Source organism: Thunnus maccoyii, chromosome 7, assembly GCF_910596095.1.
Source record: "Thunnus maccoyii chromosome 7, fThuMac1.1, whole genome shotgun sequence".
Taxonomy (NCBI): domain Eukaryota; kingdom Metazoa; phylum Chordata; class Actinopteri; order Scombriformes; family Scombridae; genus Thunnus; species Thunnus maccoyii.
In genome coordinates, this window is record NC_056539.1 from 12,247,415 (window position 1) to 12,268,447 (window position 21,033).

At 39.8% G+C, this 21,033-nt stretch overlaps 2 protein-coding genes and 1 non-coding gene across 5 annotated transcripts; all 3 read left to right on the top strand.

The window, feature by feature from the left end:
* Window positions 1-3,962: 3,962 nt before the first annotated feature.
* Window positions 3,963-13,025, top strand: LOC121900172 (elongation factor 2-like). The gene is made up of 13 exons (XM_042416224.1): window positions 3,963-4,068; window positions 5,436-5,650; window positions 7,021-7,202; window positions 7,637-7,848; window positions 8,307-8,485; window positions 8,719-8,824; window positions 9,114-9,366; window positions 9,487-9,682; window positions 9,782-10,148; window positions 10,582-10,935; window positions 11,081-11,263; window positions 11,410-11,542; window positions 12,664-13,025. Exons 1-13 carry the CDS (start codon window positions 4,066-4,068, stop codon window positions 12,855-12,857), a joined length of 2,577 nt encoding a protein of 858 aa, XP_042272158.1. The 5' UTR covers window positions 3,963-4,065; the 3' UTR covers window positions 12,858-13,025.
* Window positions 8,954-9,019, top strand: LOC121901203. The gene has a single exon (XR_006097216.1). It is a non-coding gene; the product is annotated as a small nucleolar RNA SNORD37 (small nucleolar RNA).
* Window positions 13,026-15,816: 2,791 nt separating the features above from the next.
* On the top strand, window positions 15,817-20,378 carry hmg20b (high mobility group 20B). 3 transcript variants are annotated; one of them, XM_042416227.1, is made up of 9 exons: window positions 15,817-15,976; window positions 16,261-16,420; window positions 17,156-17,356; window positions 17,572-17,692; window positions 17,868-17,917; window positions 18,019-18,085; window positions 18,285-18,500; window positions 18,795-18,927; window positions 19,690-20,378. In XM_042416227.1, exons 2-9 carry the CDS (start codon window positions 16,340-16,342, stop codon window positions 19,700-19,702), a joined length of 882 nt encoding a protein of 293 aa, XP_042272161.1. In that variant the 5' UTR covers window positions 15,817-15,976; window positions 16,261-16,339; the 3' UTR covers window positions 19,703-20,378. The 3 variants fall into 3 exon arrangements, with proteins under 3 accessions (XP_042272161.1, XP_042272159.1, XP_042272160.1); XM_042416225.1 differs by having other exon boundaries at window positions 15,820-15,976; window positions 17,865-17,917; window positions 19,690-20,377; XM_042416226.1 differs by lacking the exon at window positions 15,817-15,976 and adding an exon at window positions 15,997-16,165 and having other exon boundaries at window positions 17,865-17,917; window positions 19,690-20,377.
* Window positions 20,379-21,033: the final 655 nt, after the last annotated feature.

Consider the following 21,033-nt stretch of genomic DNA (forward strand, 5'->3'; position numbering starts at 1 on the left):
GTGTCAAGTAAATGTTACATTTCCTTTTAAGTTAGAGAAGCAGGCTTGTGGACCCAAGTTTGCCAATTTGTTCCCTAGACTGGCGAAATAAATCAAGGTCAGGATTGTGAAAGAGCCCCATTTGCCTTCCTCTCATTAAAATCATTACGGAGCCACTGAGCAATGCCTTCAACCGCCAAACACTCCAGAAGAACTAATCTGTGGCCCACAGATCAGGCTGTAGTTGTACTGGGAACCTACCAGATCTGAATTTGTATAACTGTGAATGTGAACAAAATTCAAACCTCATTGTATTAACCCTGCATAAATTAAATTAAAATCATTTTTAAAATAAGGATGTTGAATATATGCTGGGTACAATCTGGTGCAATAACACGTACATTTAACAAGTTTTTGTACTCACTAGAACCACATATTGTATATATGGAGCTGGTGAGTCAGATGAGTATACAGTATTTTGATCATGTGGAAGTAAAATAAAGATCATTGAGACGTACAGGCATCTACTTCAGGTAATGTGTACACCCTTTCCATACTGTACATCAATGGGTGAGAGCCATCAATGCAATGAATGCTATTGTTCTAAACTGTTGTCACAACAGCAGAAGCCTCAAGCAATATATTGATCCTGCATCAACATCCTGACAGACTCACTTCTCTATTAGATCAAATGCTTCATGTGTGGTCCATTTCACAGAGTTCTGTTTGTCCAGTACAGTCGAGTATGGCCATATTTTATTGTAAAGTGGAGTATTTAATCTCAAATAATATGTTTCTTAATTTGTTTATCCATTACCAACACCTGTTTATCTCTCACAGGGGGACTTAAGCGTATTGCAGCTGACATCAGGTGTGAGTGAGAGTGACATGAATCCATTTCAGGGTGATTTGAATGGTGTTGCTTGCTCAATGCTAGAATGTGGATTACATACTTGAGAGAGTGGCATTATAGGGATTACCAAAACTGTCCTTCAGGTGACTCATTTTGACTCATTTGAAAAGGTACTTGTACACAACTATGAAGGCCAGAAAAATGTCTTGGTTCCTGCAGAGCCTTTGCTTCAAACAGAAGAACATTTTGCACATCTATTTCATGAGACAGGTGCGTAGGAGAGGGACGAATTGATTTGCAACATTTGATCCTGCAGAGCCTTTCCCATCTTTCTGATTCTGTAGCTCAAATGTCGTCATACCCTCTGCTGGCTGTAGAGTGGGCAAGAGAGAGGGAGACTCATTGAAAACACCGATGTTGAACACTTTTAGGCCTTAATGCATTCTTGTCAATCAGACTGAAGCAAATAAGTTGAGACGATATGTCACACTTGTATTTCTGTCAGATAAAGTACCAGCAGAACATGGACTGTTCTTAAAGTAAGCACGACAACTTTGAATTTTAACAAGACACATTCGCAGGGATTGCTGTAGCTGGAGAGACTTCACCCATCTAAAAGCTTGGTGTCACTTCAATCCATACTCAATTACTCAGGCTGAGTTGCTTGCCATTTCTCCCTGTCAGTCATTCAGTATGAGTGTTTTCAGATATGACAGCCTGCTGAGAGCAACACCACAAGGCCAGACAAGCAGATCAGGTGCAATGGCGTTAAATGAGATAATTTTACACAGTTTCTTCCTGTGTGTGCAGGTAATTAGCACTGTCAAATTTGTCCAGTTTACTGTGTGAGGTTTCTGTGTGTGCCTGTCTGTCTGTGTCCATGTTAGGCCTAATTGTTTTCTAATTCTGTTCCTCGTGACCCCATCTCCCACCCACAGACTTCTTCCTGATGTATGAATCATGAAATAGTTTTATGTTTTTTAAACAGTGCTTTTGTGACATAAGCATGTTCATTCAATTAGTCTCATAATGGCCAATCTATCATGTGAATCCTCAGCTGTACAGTTACCCCAGATGTTATCAAACTGATCATTGCTATTGCAGCACAGCATGCATTTACGTACACACACACACACACACACACACACACACACACACACAGTAACATTCTGCATTCATTGGTTCACCTTCTGTAGAAGAGAAGATTGATTCAACTTTCCCATTATTCATCTGTACCATGTTGACAGAGCTGACTTTCAACGTACAAAATGAAAACTGCACCATAAAGACACAATGAAAAAAAATGTCACACAGAAAATGATTTGCTGCAGCAAAAAGTGATATGTGCATTTTATCATGAATGAAAAGTGTAGGTTGGTTAGAACTTGCACTTTTGAGAAGTGGCCTTGCATGGCATCAGACTCATAATGGAAATTCAGCCACCCACAAAAAAATGCCTGTACATTTTATTTTCCAGGAGTTTAAAAGTAATTTAATTTCTGTCTAATAAATTAAAGGCAGCATTTCAGTCAAGGACTTTTCTTGTGCATCGTTGAATAACATGCAGATACAGTATTTTCTATGGTGATGAAAACTTCCATTGAATGTAACCCTGACTGTTAGTCATATGAGATCCATACATACATACATACATACATGGTCTGTCCAGCAGAGATAAAGCATTGTGTAGTGTATTGTCACACACACACACACACACACACACACACACACACACACACACACACACACACACACACAGGCTACCTCGCTCCCCCTCCCTCTGGAATGAAGGACTGGATGTGAGGTTGGGGAGCTGGGGCTCCATCTGCTGGAAAGAAATATCATTCAACATGACGTGGACAATCTGACTACAATACAGATTAATGTCCAGCGCAGCAGAACACTAAGAATGTGCTTTATGACTAAGTGGTTTTACTAGTTTTTGTCTTTTTCTGTCTTTGTTTAAGTGAGCTCACTAAGACAAATTCCAATCAATTATGTTGATATGACAATAAAGTATTGAATCTTGAATCTTAAGAATCTGTGCCAACTCAGCAGCTCAAATGTTTTATTACAAGCACAACTGCTTGTTACTTTTAAATGATCAGTGTTCAACCATATTTTAGTTTTTGGACCACTGTCAACTTCCACATCTATGACAACCTAGATTTCCCTTTAATATTCAGCATGAATATTACTTTGTAAGTATTTTATGCCAATAATAATGTCAGATTTTACCAATTTCCTACAAAGTAATTTTCCATTTTTTGCCATTTTCCCCAGAAAAGCCAAACTACATGGATTATATAGGCTACAGATCAAGTAGCCTACAGTGACCTATAAGTGATCAAAACAGAATTAATTAATCTTTAAATGTCAAATGGCAAAATTCTGTCTTCTCTTAAATAATTCACAGTTTCACAAAGTTTTTTTTGGAATATTACACTTTTGAGTACATAGTTAAGCTGCTCTATGCAATAGGCTAGACTTCTTTCATCAGTGTCAAACATAAAGAGTAATTCACATAAATAGCTTTATTGCTGATTTTTTTTTTTCGGGCTGGCATGACACAGTTTCTTCCCCCTTGCCATCACTCTGATGAACGGTTAACGGCCAGCATCGTGCACTAACCCTGAAACACTATAATACACACTGTACCTACAAATTATCGATATTTATTTTAGTCTGCAATACATTTCACTCACTACTATGTATCTGGACAGGCTGTATATACTGTAGCCACATAACCACCAACCATTTAATATCTATCTCAGCATTCCGTGAACTCTTCACTTCTTGCACTATTTGTAGTCTGTTTACAGTTTACAGAAACAGTTTCACCTGTATATAGTCATTCCTTGTGTATATTTCTGAGCATTGTGTTGATATTCTGTGTAAGTAGGCCTACATTGAGAGCCATAAAGAGTTAAATTCCTTGTATGTGTAAACATACTTGGTCAATAAATATGATTGTGATTCTGATAACAATAATCGATGAGTTTACTGACGCTCATTTGTCAACTCTCGTTAGTGTGCAGAAGCCAGAGGCAGCAGCAGCGAGCCTCACGGTCTTCAACGTACCGTACGTGACGACGCACGGGCCTGACGCAAGCAGTATAAAGATGTGTTTTCTGACGTCAGTGGCCTCTTCCCTGCCTATGCCCTCGTGAGGTGGGCAGTGTAAAAATTTCCTGTCTTTTCTCCATCAAGCGAATCCAAAACCATCCGTCAAAATGGTAAGTTGAAATTACTTCTCTGAGTTATTAATGAATTATGTAGCGCATACGGTGCCATCGACGCTAATATTAATCGTTTTGTATGGGTTTTTTTATGGGGATGCTACGCCACTTGCATGCCAGTTCAATGGATTGTGCTTTGATCAAAATGGCAACCATTTTGTCATCTGTGCCGCTAGCCTCGAAGGGGCCAACCAGACCTTAGATAACAACTTCTGTTTTTTGTTTTTTTACAGAGCAGTTTTGTCAGCTGCCTTAGATTTAGTGTCAAACTTTTGTGGTTGTATGTCAACCGTTTCTTAAGTATAGTCTGAAAGAGCTAACGTTGCTAGCTAGTAACTTCGCTGACAGTGGCGGCTTTTTGCTCTAGCTGTTGTCCCAGTAAATGTTGCTAATACAGATATAAGTGTAGCTGAATAAGGCTAACACTAGTTATTTAAAAACGTTTTCAGGGGTTGGTCAAGTACGATGAATAAAACATGTCGGGTCTGTTGTTGTAGTTGTAACGGATGGATAACTTGCCGGCATTTTGCGATCCCAGGCTCGGCCGCGGAACGCTAGTTGAGCCACCGAGCTATGTTAGCTTTTAGCATAACGTTAGTGTCAAAGTCTGTACACGTGGCCTATTGATGCCGACACAATATGCCGGGCGTCACGGGGTTGAATCTGTCTTTATGAACGAGTTATGGTGTGTTTTATTACTTGTGTCAAGTAATCAGAGTAAGTCAGTGGATGCATTGGGTAACATTTACATAGCGTTAAAAAAGTCTTCTAAGCCCAGATAACAGTCACGCAACAGTTGTTATGATGGCGGATTTCCAACGCCCTGAGTTACGTTGCGTCAGCAGTAATTGTTGGTTCGTCACTGGGTGCAGTTATTGACAGGTGAAATAACTGAAGTCTGTTTAAAATCCCCCTCTCCTTAGAAGTTATGTTTTACAATCACCATTTAATGCGCATACTGAAACAGAAGAACACTAAAACATGGACGTCAGTGGCTGCACCTAAACAGGCTGGTGAGCAGCCAGTGCATTTAAAGCTGAATGGTCTTGCTAGGTGTGCACTTTTGTATCTGACTACACATGAGGGAGTTTAATCATTTCACCTGCTGGCAGTTAAGCGCTTCTAATTCTCTTGTTTTTCCTTGGGCAACCTGGCTACCCTTTAATACCCGCTGTATTTTATTAGAATACCATAATATTATGTTTGGGAAATCAGGTACATCCATGGGTCAAGATGTGGTTAGGTGATAAACCTGATTTTGGCAGCCTGGGGTGGTGAAAAGCTACACTAAGATTTCAGTTTCTTCCTCTTGTTTTTTTTTTTCTTTTTTCTTTGAGTGTTTTAATCTGACTTTCTCTTCTCAGGTGAACTTTACCATAGACCAGATCCGTGCCATCATGGACAAAAAATCCAACATTCGTAACATGTCTGTGATTGCGCACGTCGACCACGGGAAGTCCACCCTGACGGACTCGCTGGTATCCAAGGCTGGCATCATTGCCTCAGCTCGTGCTGGAGAGACCCGTTTCACAGACACGCGCAAAGATGAACAGGAGCGTTGCATTACAATTAAGTCTACGTAAGTATTTCCAACTCCAGTCTTAATACTGTGCCTCATTCCCACTGTTTTGAATTAAAAGTAGGTCTGCACCTCTTACTGCAGACATTTGACAGAAAGATGATTAACATTGATAAGGGATTGTGTGAGCATACATTTTTCTTACTGAGCACCTGCTCAGTTGCCAATTTTCCAATAATACATCTATACACAGGCCATTCTCAGAGCAGCTCAACTGCCTCTTGGTGGTGGAAATGTCTGGCCTCAGGTTATGATTTTGTTTTGCCAGTTTCTCCCCAGCCATGTAGTAAACTACTGCGCTGCTCCTTGTGTCCATTCTAGTAGATTAGCCAGCATAACAACAATGTTGATTGCTGTAATCCAACACGGCCTCTTATGTTTCAATCCTTAAGCCTGGGCCACACTGCCTACCTGAGCAGCGAGTGTGCGCTGCAGAACCTCTTTTCCTTTCGGCACCTATGTTAACAGGTTAGATCAGCCATCCAGTCTGCATGAGCAGCACGGCTCGAGCTTCGCTGCAGCAGTACATCTAGAGTTTTGGCTTTGTTTTCTCTGCATGAGTTGTGTGGTTATCAGCAAAAACAAACAGTGAAAGTGATCTATTGATAGTCATATTGACATCATACCAGCAACATTGCATAACTGTCACCTTCAACTATAGTCTCAATGTCTGTCTGTAGAATGTCGGATATGAAAAATGATTTATGCTTTACAGTTGAGCACACACTACTTAATCCTTTCCTGTCTAAACCAAATATAAATTAAATTTAAGATTAAATGAAATGTTTCATCATTGATGGCCATCATCAAAGGCAAACTCAATATAGAAAGATAGGGCTGGCAGTTGCTGCACCACAGCGTCAGTGTTGTCTGTGTGGACACCAAATGCGTGCAACCTGTAGCAGTTCAGTGTGGTAGCCATCAGCCACAGGTAAAGGTAGGCGGTATGGCTTTAGAACCAGTCAAAAAAAAAAAAACCAAACACTTTTCATTTTAGCTTAAACATGAAGCCTAAAAGTATTTTCATTTATTTGAATGTCAATGTCACATTAACTGAACTCATGTTGGTAGGCTGGGTGAAAATTGTTACATTTCTTAAGCAGTTTTTTTTCACAGACTAATAATTCCAAGCAGATGCAAATTAAAATGCATTTTGGGCATTAACACAAAATCTCACTGTATTAGTTTGATTAATTTGTCTTTGCATGCAATGGACCATATGGTCATCAACTTTTTTTAAAAAATCTTTTTTTTTTAAATAACACTATTTCTCTTTTGTTATCACCCAGTCTTTAAGTTTGATTTTACATATGTTTTGAATTGTTACATTTTACATCTGACTTTGTCTAACAACATGCCCTACTTTGCAGTGCCATCTCACTGTTCTACGAGCTGAGTGAAAATGATCTGGCCTTCATCAAGCAGTCAAAGGATGGCAATGGCTTCTTGATCAACTTGATTGACTCACCAGGGCACGTTGACTTCTCCTCTGAAGTGACTGCTGCTCTCCGTGTCACTGATGGAGCCCTGGTTGTCGTGGACTGTGTGTCTGGTAAGGACAAGGCTGAATAATAAGTAGCTGATGTGAGCTCTCCAACTGGATTTTCAAGTTATACTTAATAATTTTTTTCTCTTCTTGGTCTACAAGCAAAAGGCCATAGGCTTTATTTATTAGATAACTAATGTGTTATAAAAGACAAGGAACAAAACGGCAAGTAGGGATGGGCACATATGCTCTACAGCGGCCGTGACTCAATACATTTACAGTCATGGGGAGTGTCTAGTCTGCCTTCCTTGCCTTATCTTTCACTGACATACCATATACCCGTGCTCATTTTTGCCTATGTGGCACCTTGCTAACAAGTCGTTGTCTTCAAAAAACTGGCAGCATCATTGATACTAAATTTGCCATTAGTGTGAAATCAGGGTTCACAACTCAACCTGCTTTCCCTTCGGTTAAATTGTCATCGTTTATGTCCCTACCAGGTGTGTGTGTCCAAACTGAGACAGTGCTCCGTCAGGCCATTGGTGAGCGTATCAAGCCAGTCCTGATGATGAACAAGATGGACCGTGCCTTGTTGGAGTTGCAGCTTGAAGCTGAAGACCTTTACCAGACTTTCCAGCGTATTATTGAGACCGTCAACGTCATCATCTCCACTTATGGTGAAGATGAACATGGACCAATGGGAAACATCATGGTGAGTGGCTGTCTGAACCTTTTTTTTTTTTTTTTAGCATTGATGTTCATCTTAACGCTGTTTTGTGTTTAAAGTAAAAATGTGACAAATCGTTCAGGAATCAATGACTCAAACAGCTGTTTGCTTAATCCCAACTGAAGGTCAGTCAATTTACTCAGTGTCCCACATTATGCACTGCACCACTCTTGACTCAGCCAAATTGGTTGAGTTGCAAATGTGGGTGATAATATTGATTAAATGTGAATTAGTCAGTTATCACACTTGTAACTTGGCTTGACTCTGACACTAAATCTCATTTGACTATTACACTTGGGAGTCAGTCCCTAAACTGACACTTTTTTTATTCATCACTTTAATCCTGTCCAAATTAAAATCCCATCATCAGATGTCCACATAACTAAATCCAAAAAATCCTTGGTAGGCCTTCATTACTCAATTGTTTCTGTCGACTCTTCTAGATTGACCCAGTCATCGGTACCGTTGGCTTTGGCTCTGGCCTCCATGGATGGGCTTTCACCCTGAAGCAGTTTGCTGAGATGTATGCAGCCAAATTTGCTGCCAAGGGCAACGCCCAGATGACACCAGCTGAGCACTGTAAGAAGGTGGAAGACATGATGAAGAAGCTGTGGGGTGATAGGTGAGTCTCTAAAATGGAGTACTTAATTACCAAATAAAGCTGATGTGATTGAGGAACGTAGCCAGCTAACAGAGGGGCACACCTCACACTGACCCTCACTGGAGGGACAAGAGTACACAGAGAAAGTGACTTTCTTCTAACTTCAGCTGTCTTCAATAAAGTAATTTGAGCCTCAACAATGTGGCTGCATCTTTGACACGGCTTAATCTTTACATCCTTATGTGTTATTCTAGGTACTTTGACCAAGAGAGTGGCAAGTTCTCCAAGTCCGCCACTGGACCAGATGGCAAGAAGTACACCCGTACCTTCAATGCTCTTGTCCTGGACCCCATCTTCAAGGTGTCAGAACTTTTATGTTCAAATATTGTTGAAATTTAGGTTAAATGCATGTAGAAAACAAATACATTTTGTATTGCTTAATTCAGTTTGTTAAATCTCAGCAAAATAAAACAGTTGCTCTGTATGCCTGCATGTGATGACTTAAACATTCTTCACTTTGACCTGATTTTAGTGATGATCACCTTCAGTCTGAGCCGGGCACAGAAAGATTGGTTTACTTAAACATCCATCTCTTGACTTGGCAATGTTAAATTGCACTCTTATTAATTCAAATAAACTCCACTTTTAGGTGTTCGATGCCATCATGAACTTCAAGCACGAAGAGGCTAACAAGCTGATCCAGAAGCTGGAAATCAAGTTGGATTCTGAAGACAAGGACAAGCAGGGTAAGCCTCTCCTGAAGGCTGTGATGCGTCGCTGGCTGCCTGCTGGAGAAGCCCTTCTGCAGATGATCACCATCCACCTGCCTTCCCCTGTCACTGCCCAGAAATACCGTTGTGAGCTGCTGTATGAGGGACCTGGAGATGATGAGGCTGCCATGGGTATGAAGCTGCTTTTCTTTTTCTTTTAAATTTTCCTTATGATGAGACCTGGGAAGGGCAGTAAGCCAGATATGGGTTTTGGGGGGTTGTGCTGATGATCTTTTTAAATTGTTTACTCAGGTATCAAGAACTGTGACCCTAAGGCTCCCTTGATGATGTACATCTCCAAGATGGTGCCCACCAGTGACAAGGGTCGCTTCTATGCATTCGGTCGTGTCTTCTCTGGCAGTGTTTCCACTGGCCTGAAAGTACGCATCATGGGACCAAACTTTGTCCCCGGAAAGAAGGAGGACCTTTACGTGAAACCAATTCAGAGGTATGTTTTGGAGCATCAGTTATGAAAGGGCAGTATATCAGTTATTGATTACATCTTAATTGTCTTTTTGTTTTGACTCACGCACGTTGTTCTTTGCAGGACCATTTTGATGATGGGACGTTACGTTGAACCCATTGAGGATGTGCCATGTGGTAACATCGTGGGTTTGGTTGGAGTGGACCAGTACCTCGTCAAGACCGGAACAATCACCACCTATGAGCAGGCACACAACATGAGAGTGATGAAGTTCAGTGTCAGCCCTGTGGTGAGAGTTGCTGTGGAGGCCAAAAACCCTTCTGACCTGCCTAAGCTGGTGGAGGGTTTGAAGCGTCTGTCAAAGTCTGATCCTATGGTGCAGTGTATCATTGAAGAGTCTGGAGAACATATCGTCGCTGGAGCTGGAGAGCTCCATCTGGAGATCTGTCTGAAGGATCTGGAGGAGGACCATGCTTGCATTCCACTCAAGGTGATTAAAAGCAAAACTTCAGTAAATCCATCTCAAAGATACAGTATCTCATTAGATCCTTTTTAAAATGACATCTACTACTTCTCCCTCATTTGGGGAAAAAAAAAATCCAGTCTGTGAATGTGCTCTTTTACTTCAAAAATTTTAACTGCTGAACACAAGATGTCGCCTTCTTTGCTGTAAAGTCCATTCACAAATCATGCTTTTAGTTACCTGCCTTAAATTCAGATTTAAAGTGAGCACAGAGAGAAATTTTCCATAGATAATTATTGAAATGGCTTCCTATTGTCAATCTATGCACGTACATCAACTACAAAAAGAAAATGGAGGGGGTCCTTAATTTAAGATCCATAGTCGAATGCACAACAGTGAAAGATGTCATTTTGACAATCCTTAATTGTTTCTGCATTAAAACTTGTGGTTTTCTTTTTAGAAATCTGAACCAGTGGTGTCCTACAGAGAGACCGTCAGCGCAGAATCATCTGTGATGTGTCTGTCAAAGTCGCCCAACAAGCACAACCGTCTGTTCATGAAGGCCCGTCCCTTTGAAGATGGCTTGGCAGAGGACATTGAGAAGGGTGAGGTCACCGCTCGCCAGGAGCTCAAGGCCCGTGCCCGCTACCTTGCCGACAAGTACGAGTGGGACGTCGGTGAGGCCAGAAAGATCTGGTGCTTTGGACCTGACGGAACTGGCCCCAACCTGCTGGTGGATGTTACCAAGGGTGTGCAGTACCTGAATGAGATCAAGGACAGTGTCCTGACTGGTTTCCAGTGGGCAGCCAAGGAGGTAAGGGGGTCAGAGTATTCACTCACATCTAGAACAGTCTTAAATAAGATAGAATCTTAATCTATTTGGTTAAAAAGTAGTCATTGATCTGTTTATGCATTGTGCAGTACTTTTGACTAACAGCATGTTTGAATGTTGTCTCTAGGGTGTCCTCTGTGAAGAGAACATGCGTGCCATCCGCTTTGACATCCATGATGTGACCCTGCATACAGATGCCATTCACCGTGGTGGTGGTCAGATCATTCCCACAGCCCGCAGAGCCCTGTACGCATGCGAGCTCACAGCTGAGCCCAGGTTAATGGAGCCAGTCTACCTGGTCGAGATCCAGGTAAGTCCCACTGGAGATGTGAAGGTTTTTACTTGTCGCACAGTGACAGGTATTTGCCAGAATTACTGTTCTGTAGTGGTCTTGCCTGTCTTCTCACAAATTTGAGTATTGTCTGCAAAACTCAATATCCCCCATCTACTCTTTAGTGTCCTGCAGTCGCAATGGGCGGTATCTACGGTGTGCTGACCAGGAGGCGTGGACACGTGTTTGAGGAGTCCAGTGTGATGGGTACACCCATGCGTGTTATCAAGGCCTACCTGCCTGTCATGGAGTCATTCGGTAAGTCCTCTTAACAAAAGTTGCTTTGATCAGAGCAGAGAAGCCAAAACATGTTCTCGAGCTAGTGTTAATAAACTTGTTTAATTTGTCTTATATTAGTCAACAAAAGGGACATTTTTCTGACTTTCTGAAAGTTTTAAGTCATAGATTGTCATTTGTTTCGGTAAGGCTACAGGTGTCTAGAGATTAGTTAGTTGAGCAGATAAACATCCATTTTATGTCACACTGTAAACACTGTGGCTGTTTCACTGTGTTCTGCAATTAAGCGTACAATAGTCACTCCTTAGTGAATACAAATGTCTTCAGTCCTGCTAATTTTGACTGTTAAAGTAAACCAGCCAAGTCATTTTAACATGATATGGTCTCGTACCTTGTAATTTGTTGCAGAGTCATGCATCGTTTTTTTTTTTGTTTGTTTTTTTGTTTTTTTTTGGATTGTTGAAGTTTGTCTGAGTCTATGATCCTAAAAAGAACCAGTAGCAAACATTAGACATTACTGAAAGGCAAGACTGCCTTCTAGAGCAGTAAGTCAAGTAGCCAGCTAACTAAACTTCTAGATGAGATACATTTGGCAGCAGAGGACAGTTGTGGCATTACAGTGTGATTCTACACAGGTAGTTGGATATAAAAGTACTTGATCCATTAGTCTTTCACATGATTTGAATTTTATTCTTTAAAAATCTTCATTAAAATTATAATTTTTCATTGTGGGGTGGGAAAAAAATATTTTTTACGTGCAGTGTAAGTGCTTCCAGACTGATGGTAAAATGTAATCCTCCGGCATTTTTTTAGCTGTATAAGCCGTCCATCAGTAGCAGAAACAGTGTGCATGGTTTAAAGGGTCCACAGTAGCAGGCAGGTGTTGAGTGTAGAATATACTTGGCCCTGAAGCAGTTGGCAACTGCAATGTTTTAAATGACTTAAGAAATTTTTTAATTTTACTGGAGACATTACTGGCCTCCAGTGTAGGTAATGCTATCTACAATGTGATAAAAGGCCCTAGCTATTGATCAGGGAGGAAGACATATAGTCACTGCTGCACTTCCACATTTTGCGACTCTTGTACCTGCCGTGTATTACAGACTTGACATGAGGGTAATGAAACATCTGTCCATTTCCAGGTTTCACAGCTGACCTTCGTTCCAACACTGGTGGCCAGGCCTTCCCCCAGTGTGTGTTTGACCACTGGCAGATCCTCCCTGGAAACCCAATGGACCCTGCAACCAAGCCTGGTGTTGTTGTCACTGAGACACGCAAACGCAAGGGTCTCAAGGAAGGGATCCCAGCCTTGGACAACTACCTGGACAAACTGTAAAAGCCTGCAACCCAGTTGATTCTCGCCTCATTCCACCTTTCCAAAAAAATTTAGACTACATTGTGGGACCGGACTGTACAGTGAGCACTAACGTTTGCCAAAAGGATTGACAATAATGAATAAACTACAAAAATTGTAAACGATAAATAAAAGAAAATAAAAACGTAATGGTTCAGGGTTTGTTTTTTTTAATTTTTTATATAGGGAGAATCATGTGGATGCACTTGTCTCTGGAAGCCCTTAGACTGTTCAAATGTCTGTTGTGGGTTATGCCTTTATGTCCAGCTTAGAAGGAACAGCTATACTTAAACTGCAAGTGGCTTTAAAGACGAGCCAGGACAGAACATTAATGTAACTTTTTATACCATGGTCAGTCTGGATTGCCTGTCTGATTTGCCAGAGGATGTTCATTATTACAGAGAAGTGGCACCACTGATGGAGCTATCTTGTTTGTTATAGTAGCTGAAAGTTGGAGGCAAATCTTTTTTTATTACAGTATTACAAGGTTAACAATTAGATTTATTAGAATAAATCACGTGCACATGTGAAGTGAGTTTGATCACTGATATGCAGACATGGTATAAATTATATAGTCCTCTATAATCTGTGGTGTTTGTCTGGTTTTATTATATTATACCTCAAATCTCACACAACCATAAAAATGTCTAACAAATTAGTGTGTGAGACTTCTTTCCATTGTGGTCCTTGATGTTAAGATGGTAAAGAGGAGTCCAAGTGACTGAGCAGAGACACACAACTATAGCTGAAACAATAAGTAGTTTTTATCAGTAGTATAAAGACTGAATATTTGTTAACTACACTGTTAATGAATCACCTTTTTGTTTTGATAATACCAAATATTTGCAGGTTCCAGGTACAATATGTCAGGTTTTGCAGCTCTTCAGATTTATATAACTTTACACAGAATATAAAATGTTAGTTGCTGCACCTTATTAAAATCTTATTACCGAGTGCCCTTTATTTCATTGTTCCAGAGGCTGCTTCAGTTATCTGAGGCACTGGTTTGAGCTTCAGTTTATTTTTGCATGTTATAGCCAGAACAATTGAGAAAATAGTTGATTTCAGTCCTACATACATCAGTAAACCTAATCATCAATAAAATCACTACACAAATATATGCCCTTTGTAATTTTTTTTTTTTTTTTTTTTTTTTTAAATGTACACATTTTAATTAGGATGGTAAGATTACACATATTCCTATATAATTCTGAAATAGGTAAGTAATCAAAATTTATGGGACCACAAAACAAAACAGATACTGATGTTACTGAACCTTGCTGAGCTTAAGTCAGCAACACCAGCTCTAGTCTGGTGGGCCCAAGTTCCCCCAACTCTACAAAGGGTGACAAATTGGAGGAAAAACCGGTACAGGTCTGAATGCTTGACCCCTACAGTGAGGGGATCCAGCGGCTCTGTTATGCTGTGGAGGGCATTTTGCTGGTGTGGTTTGGGTCCACTTGTCCCTTCACTGTAGATCAATACAAAGTTGTGAGCGATCACCTTTATCCTATGATGAAACATTTCTATCCTGATGGGAGTGGTCTCTTCCAGGATGACAATGCCCCAATTCACAGGGCATGAGGGGTCACTGAATGGTTTGAGTATGAAAATGATGTGAATCATAAGTCTCATATTCATAACTGAATAGGACATAATGGATGATCATAATTTACATTTGATTGATGCTTGAATCACGGAGGAACTTCATACATCCATGCATGTCAAAAATATAGTACATTATACAAACCGATGCCATTTCCTTATAAGCCACACTTTATAAGGGGTAATGTGTCTTTTTTAACAAATGCATTGATCAGATGGTCCAATCGAGAGTTCTACCTGAGGGGTAAACACCTGTCAGAGGGATTCTTCACAACCTGGCAGCTCAGATAGTTTTCTTATTAATGGCTTATTACTGTTGTGTAATATCACACATTTGACGATTAGAAGATGGCACCACGAAGAATATAAAATAAAGAGGGTTTATGTTAACATACACTTATTTCATGTATAACTTAAGAAACTTTTGGACAGTGGTGGAAAGTAACAAAGTACTTTTACTTAAGTACTGGACAATTTGGAGGTACTTGAGTATTTCCATTTGATGCTACTTTATACTCACACTCTGCTACATTTCAGAGGGAAATATTGTACTTTCTACTCTACTACATTTATTTGACAGTTTTAGTTACTTTTCAGATGAAGATTTGACACAATGGATATAACAATCTTTTAAAATACAACATGTTAAAGATCAAACCAGCAGTTTTCAACCTTTTTGGTTTTTGACATCTTACAAAAAGCAGTGTGTAATCAGGGTCACATTTCAGATGTCTATGAGTTGTTAACAGCTCCACCAAATAGTGATTTTTCCCTCTAAACTTCTCACATGGTTTCATTTCAATAAATGTTCAAATGATCCAATATATCACCAGAAATCAAAGATTAGAGAAGAAGTCCCAAAACTGAAACCAGATTTGTGTATCAGAACTTTGTTTTTTCTTCTTTCCTCTCTCATTGATCATCTCATGACCCCTCAGATTTATTTGATGACCTTAGGAGGGGCCCGACCCCTAGGTTGGGAACCACTGGACTAAACTAACTGTATATAAAGTAGTTCAAAACTTGAAGCTGCCAGTGCACATAAACTGAGTGAAGTAGGACACATCTTTTGTCCAGCAGGAAAACTTCTGAAATTGAAAATATTTGCATATTTATAGATCCTGGAATTTTTAATGAGGGACAAAGAGGAGATGCCATTTGAAGGATTTTTAACAATATTTTTGGAAAAACTTTTGTGGAAAAACTATATTAAAGCACAAATTATTATTCAAAGTAGAGTATTTTGTATATTTTAAAACATGTCCGGAGTGGATCATTAAGTAAAGGATCTGAATACTTCTTCCACCACTACTTACGGAAACTTACAATAATGTAGTTTGATGTACTTCACTGGCGCAGCATGAGGTGTATTTAACATACTGGAGCTTGATTGGAGGGAGGTTGGTCTTCCAACCAACCAATCACGAGTCTCCGTATTGACCAATCAGATGGCAGGTAGGCTTCTCTTCCTGTTTGGCCAAGGAATTCATTATCGGGTGAGTAAAGTAATAAAACGTAAAGAAATATTTTTTAAACAGCTGCTATCTTGAGTGAGTAAACATAGTCGAAAGTACGAATTTCCCTTTTGTTGTATTTTTATTTGTTCTTCCTGAAGGTTTTTGTTGTGTTGGATATTGTCCGTCCTGTGTGTGAGCGTCGCCACACTGAGCAGCTAGCAGTTTTAGGTTAGCTTCAGCGGCATCATTGCGGAGGAAATTAATTCCGAAATTTCACAACTGCTCGCATATTTCTATAACTTCCCTCATATTGTTTTACACAGACGTCCTCCTATGACACAGCCCTGACGGAGTTTGGCCCGTTTTTACACGTGTTTTTCATCAACTGTACGGAAGGAGATCATGGGGGGAATAAAACAGGAGCAGAGTGAAGCCCCGCAGCAGCCCAAAGCATCACATTCAGCAGATCAACCCCAGGATGAGGTGAGTCCATCTGAACCAGGGTACACAAGGTTTGTGTAAACTGTTTCAAATGTGGGATACATGATCTTAAGCTGGGAGCTGACGAAACTTGCAGCTACAGATGTAATTGATCATTTTGTTTTAAGGTGGAGTTAAGACCAACTGCCAGCCTACTATTAGTAATTCACACTAATACACCAGCCCTGCAATTAATCCTACCTTCATGTTGATTTAACTTTATGGTTATTTTCAAGGCTGTAGTTTGTAGTGCTGTTAAAATGTATACTGAAGGGTTTTCTTAATTCTTTGTCTGCCCTCATTGGTATAAATGGAGTGTATAAAGTATTAGAAATACTCAGTACAACACAATTCAACAGCAACTCAATCTAAGTCATCTTTAAGCTAAGGTGCCAAAAAAATCAGTTTCACTGCCTCTCAAATGTGAATATTTGCTGGTTTTCTTAGTTTCATATGATGGTGAATTGAGTATCTTTTGGTTTGGCAGTGTTGGTCGAACAAAACAAGCAATTTAAAGACATCATCTTTGGGTCTGGGAAAACATGGTGTTCCTATTTCCAGACATTTTACAGACCAAATGATTAATTGAGAAAATAATCTGTATATTAATTGATGATAAAAAATAACCCCTGGAATAACACCCTGTATGTAGTTATGGTAGTTTTTCAACGAGAAGGAGGAGTGGCACAGCTGAGTGAGCCCCTGCCTTCATGGGAGTGTCATGTCCCCTCTCTGCAGCCTAAGAAGAGAGGCTGGCCAAAGGGAAAGAAGAGGAAGAAGGTGCTACCAAATGGTCCTAAGGCACCAGTAACAGGTTATGTCCGGTTCCTGAATGAACGACGAGAGCATATGCGGGCCCGATACCCTGACCTGCCTTTCCCAGAAATCACCAAGCGACTTGGAGCAGAATGGACACGATTAGCCCCAAATGACAAACAGGTAGCTTTTCAAATTTTCCATGTATGTATATACTGTAATTTATTCAATACAACATGTAACTGTGGGTACTTGCTAGTGTATGCATCAACAATCACACAAAAAATTGTGTTATTGCTGTATTTGACTTCCTGAGTCAGCACACACCTGTCCTTATCATCATCATTATTATTATTATTATTGTTATTATTATCGTTATTATTATTGTGCACTCACAGCGCTATCTGGATGAGGCAGAACGGGAGAAGATGCAGTATGCTCAGGAACTAAAGGAATATCAGCAGACTGAGGCCTATCAGATCACCAGTGCAAAGATACAAGACAAGAGGATCAAGAAAGGTGACAACTGACTTCAGCATAGCTAATGTTTATCATGGTGGTTATGGTTCATGTGTATCTATTGTTATCAGTAACCGCTCCTCAAATATCACCACATCACAAGGGCAAATGGATATATTCGCTTACTCTGTGTCATGTGAATTATTTTATGCACATACATTTTCTCTTTCAGAAGACACTCCATCTGTCATCATCAGTACTAGTTCAGGGCCATCTTTGCCAAAGGTACATGACACCTCCATGTCTTGTTACTGTATAACCTACAATTTTACTTCTGCATCAATTGCACACATCTAAGTCATCTGTTTGTTTATTTGGTCCTTCAGTCTTCGGACCTCTCAAGTAGATTCGACATCCCTATCTTCACAGAGGAGTTCCTTGATCAGAATAAAGGTAAGAAAATGAAGACAGGAAAATGTCATTTTCATGAGTAAAGCGCACAAACACAGTGCTATTACCATGCTATCACTTTGTTAGCTAATAGGACATTTAGACAAACCCTGTTTCTGTAAAGTAAGCTCTATATGAGATTAAACATATGATTTGATATATAATCTTATATGCTCGTCAATTCATTTTTTATTTTTCTCAGCTCGAGAGGCTGAGTTGCGACGGCTTCGTAAGGCCAACATTGAGTTTGAAGAGCAGAATGCGGTGCTGCAGAGACACATTAAGGACATGTACAACGCTAAAGAGCGTCTGGAGGCTGAGCTGGGACAGGACGAGAAGCGTACCCAGGCTCTTCACCAACACTGGTTGGCCATTAAACACACGTTGGTCAATGGTTTGTCATCAGTCCCCCTGCCAGGTCAGCAATCATTTGGATGTATTTAGTCAGAGGGAAGACAGGCAAATAGTAACACTCCTGCATGATATTAGCTAGACCTTCTGCTACAGGGTCATATTTGCATTTAGTTGTTTTAGTCCTATATTATAAATAGATTGAAAGTGTTAACCTTGTATGACCCACATACTTGTGTCTTAAATATGTGGCTATAATAACAATGAATATTCATGAATACTAACTGGATTTTCCCAAGAACTGGTTTGCCATGTAAATGCTTAAATTCCATGATATTTCTTCTGTGTCATTTCTGAACAGGCACAGGTGAGACAGCGTCTCTTGGAAACCTGGACTCATACCTGAGTCGTCTGAGCGGAGTGCTTGAAGGAAACCCTCATAAGCACCGGGCCTTGGTCACCCAGCTTTGCGAGGTCCTCTCTCATCTGGACAGGTAACTAATACCTTTCACACAAACCGAGGGTGTGACACAGCAGACTAAACATGCATCCAACCTGTGTTTGATCACTGATACCTAACAGTGACTTCCAGTCACACAACATCAGGCCTTTCTGTACTCATCATTGATAAAGTCCCGGAAAGAATGAAACTAGACACAATAAATCACAAGTTGATTAACTATTTTAATAATCTATAAATAGCTTGTCACTTTTCTAGTAAAAAAAGATTACCAAACATTTGCTGGTTCCACTTTCTCAAATGTGAGGATTTGGGGCTTTTTTGTCTTATATGATATAAACTGAATATCTTTGGATGTTGGACTGTTGGTCAGTGCAGCGGACAGTAAACACAGATCAGGCGCAACTTTGTAAGATTTTTTTTCTTCATAGGTCAACTTGTTAAAAGTTTGTCATTTTCAAGTGTCTTTGCTATCAAGAAAGAACAAACTTTATTATCTACTACTATTTTTAGGTTCTGTAGTAATCCTGGTTAAATCACAGAGACACATTTAAAATGTCAGACCAAAGATGAGTAGATTCAGCCAATGTCAGGTCAGATGAACTCAGCTAACTGCCTGACAAGAAGGGAATAATTTTACAAAAAATCCATACAAAAGCTCGTAATTATTAGGCCTTAGTCCAACATGATTATTATCCCAAATATTTGTTTATAATTCTTAAGTCACAAGCCCATATCTAACATGTATGTCTGAATATTTTCCTTTCTCTAACTGCATGCTTTAATTCATTGTCAGTGAGAAGTTATGAGGAGACTCCAGCCAGAGACCCATTCATTCCTGCATCAGGGGTCAAATCACAGGCTTGGTGGTATTGGGTCAAATCAGTGCCATTCAACAGAGCATGTGGATATCTCAAGGATAGTAAAGGCAAGGTTACAAACACTTCAAAACACAGCACACATAGTCCATGTCAACATGTCCTCTTTACAATTATGTGTATTCTGTAGAATATGTATATTCTCACACATAATTGTAAATGTAAATCTGTGTGGCAGTCTTAAGGGTTATTACAGTTCAGTGCAGGAAGGGATTTCATTAAATGTAATGTCATTTTACTTTCTGAACTGCCTTAAGAAAATTTGGATTGATCCTAACCCTATTGTGTAGCTATGTATTAGCAATTACCTACAGGCTCTGTCCAACAAGACAAGCCTAATTATCAGTTTACAATAAATGCCATTTGGCATTTGGAGAATGCTGGGTAATGTGTATGTTGTAGTTAATATAGAATACGTAAAAAACTGGAAGAGGTGAAAATGAAATGTTGGGGTATACATGTTTTAAATTTACATCAATATTGGCAGATTGTGAAATGGAGAAGCAGTTTCACATGTTGTCAGAATATTATGTATTTGTGAAGTATATATGTATTTTTTTGAAATGTTCATTAAACCATACTGAAAATGTTTCCAACAAAAACTGAAAAAAGTGCAATTTTGTTTGTTTTTTTAATTGTTGTGAGCTTAATTATTTTAAAGCACCCCATCTCAAGTTCAAAAAGGGTGAATTCATCCAAATCACAAATGGTCTCCCACTATGCCATTATCCCCTCTCAAATCTGCATGGCTGTAAACCACCAGAGGTAAGTGCTAAAATAGTCTTTTGTGTGATTGGGGTGAAATGACCCTTTACAGAATATGTTCACAATTGTTCAAGTCTGTCTTAAAACAACAGTCATCTGCCCAAAAGAAAGAGTTTCTCCTCACTGTATTCATCTTCTGTTCATACTGGCTTTTAGCACTTTCAATGTAAATGATGGGGCCAAAATCCCTGGTGGTGGTTCCCTGTTGAGCTGCGCTGGAAGTATAGAAACAAAAAGAGGGATTGTAGACTGACCTTGAAAGATATCTACTTGATTTGACTAATTTGGGCGGCTGAAGCTTCATATTAGCTTCAGAATAACTTTTAAATATATTTTTGTACAGAAGGAGGTTTGTGGATTTTGTCCCCCATCACTTACATTGTAAGTGCATTATGAAGGGATCTTCTAATGGTCAGTATGAATAGGAGGGATGATTACAGAAGTTAAAACCTGTGTCAATGTTCATTTGGGCACCTGACTGTTATTTTTAAGACAAA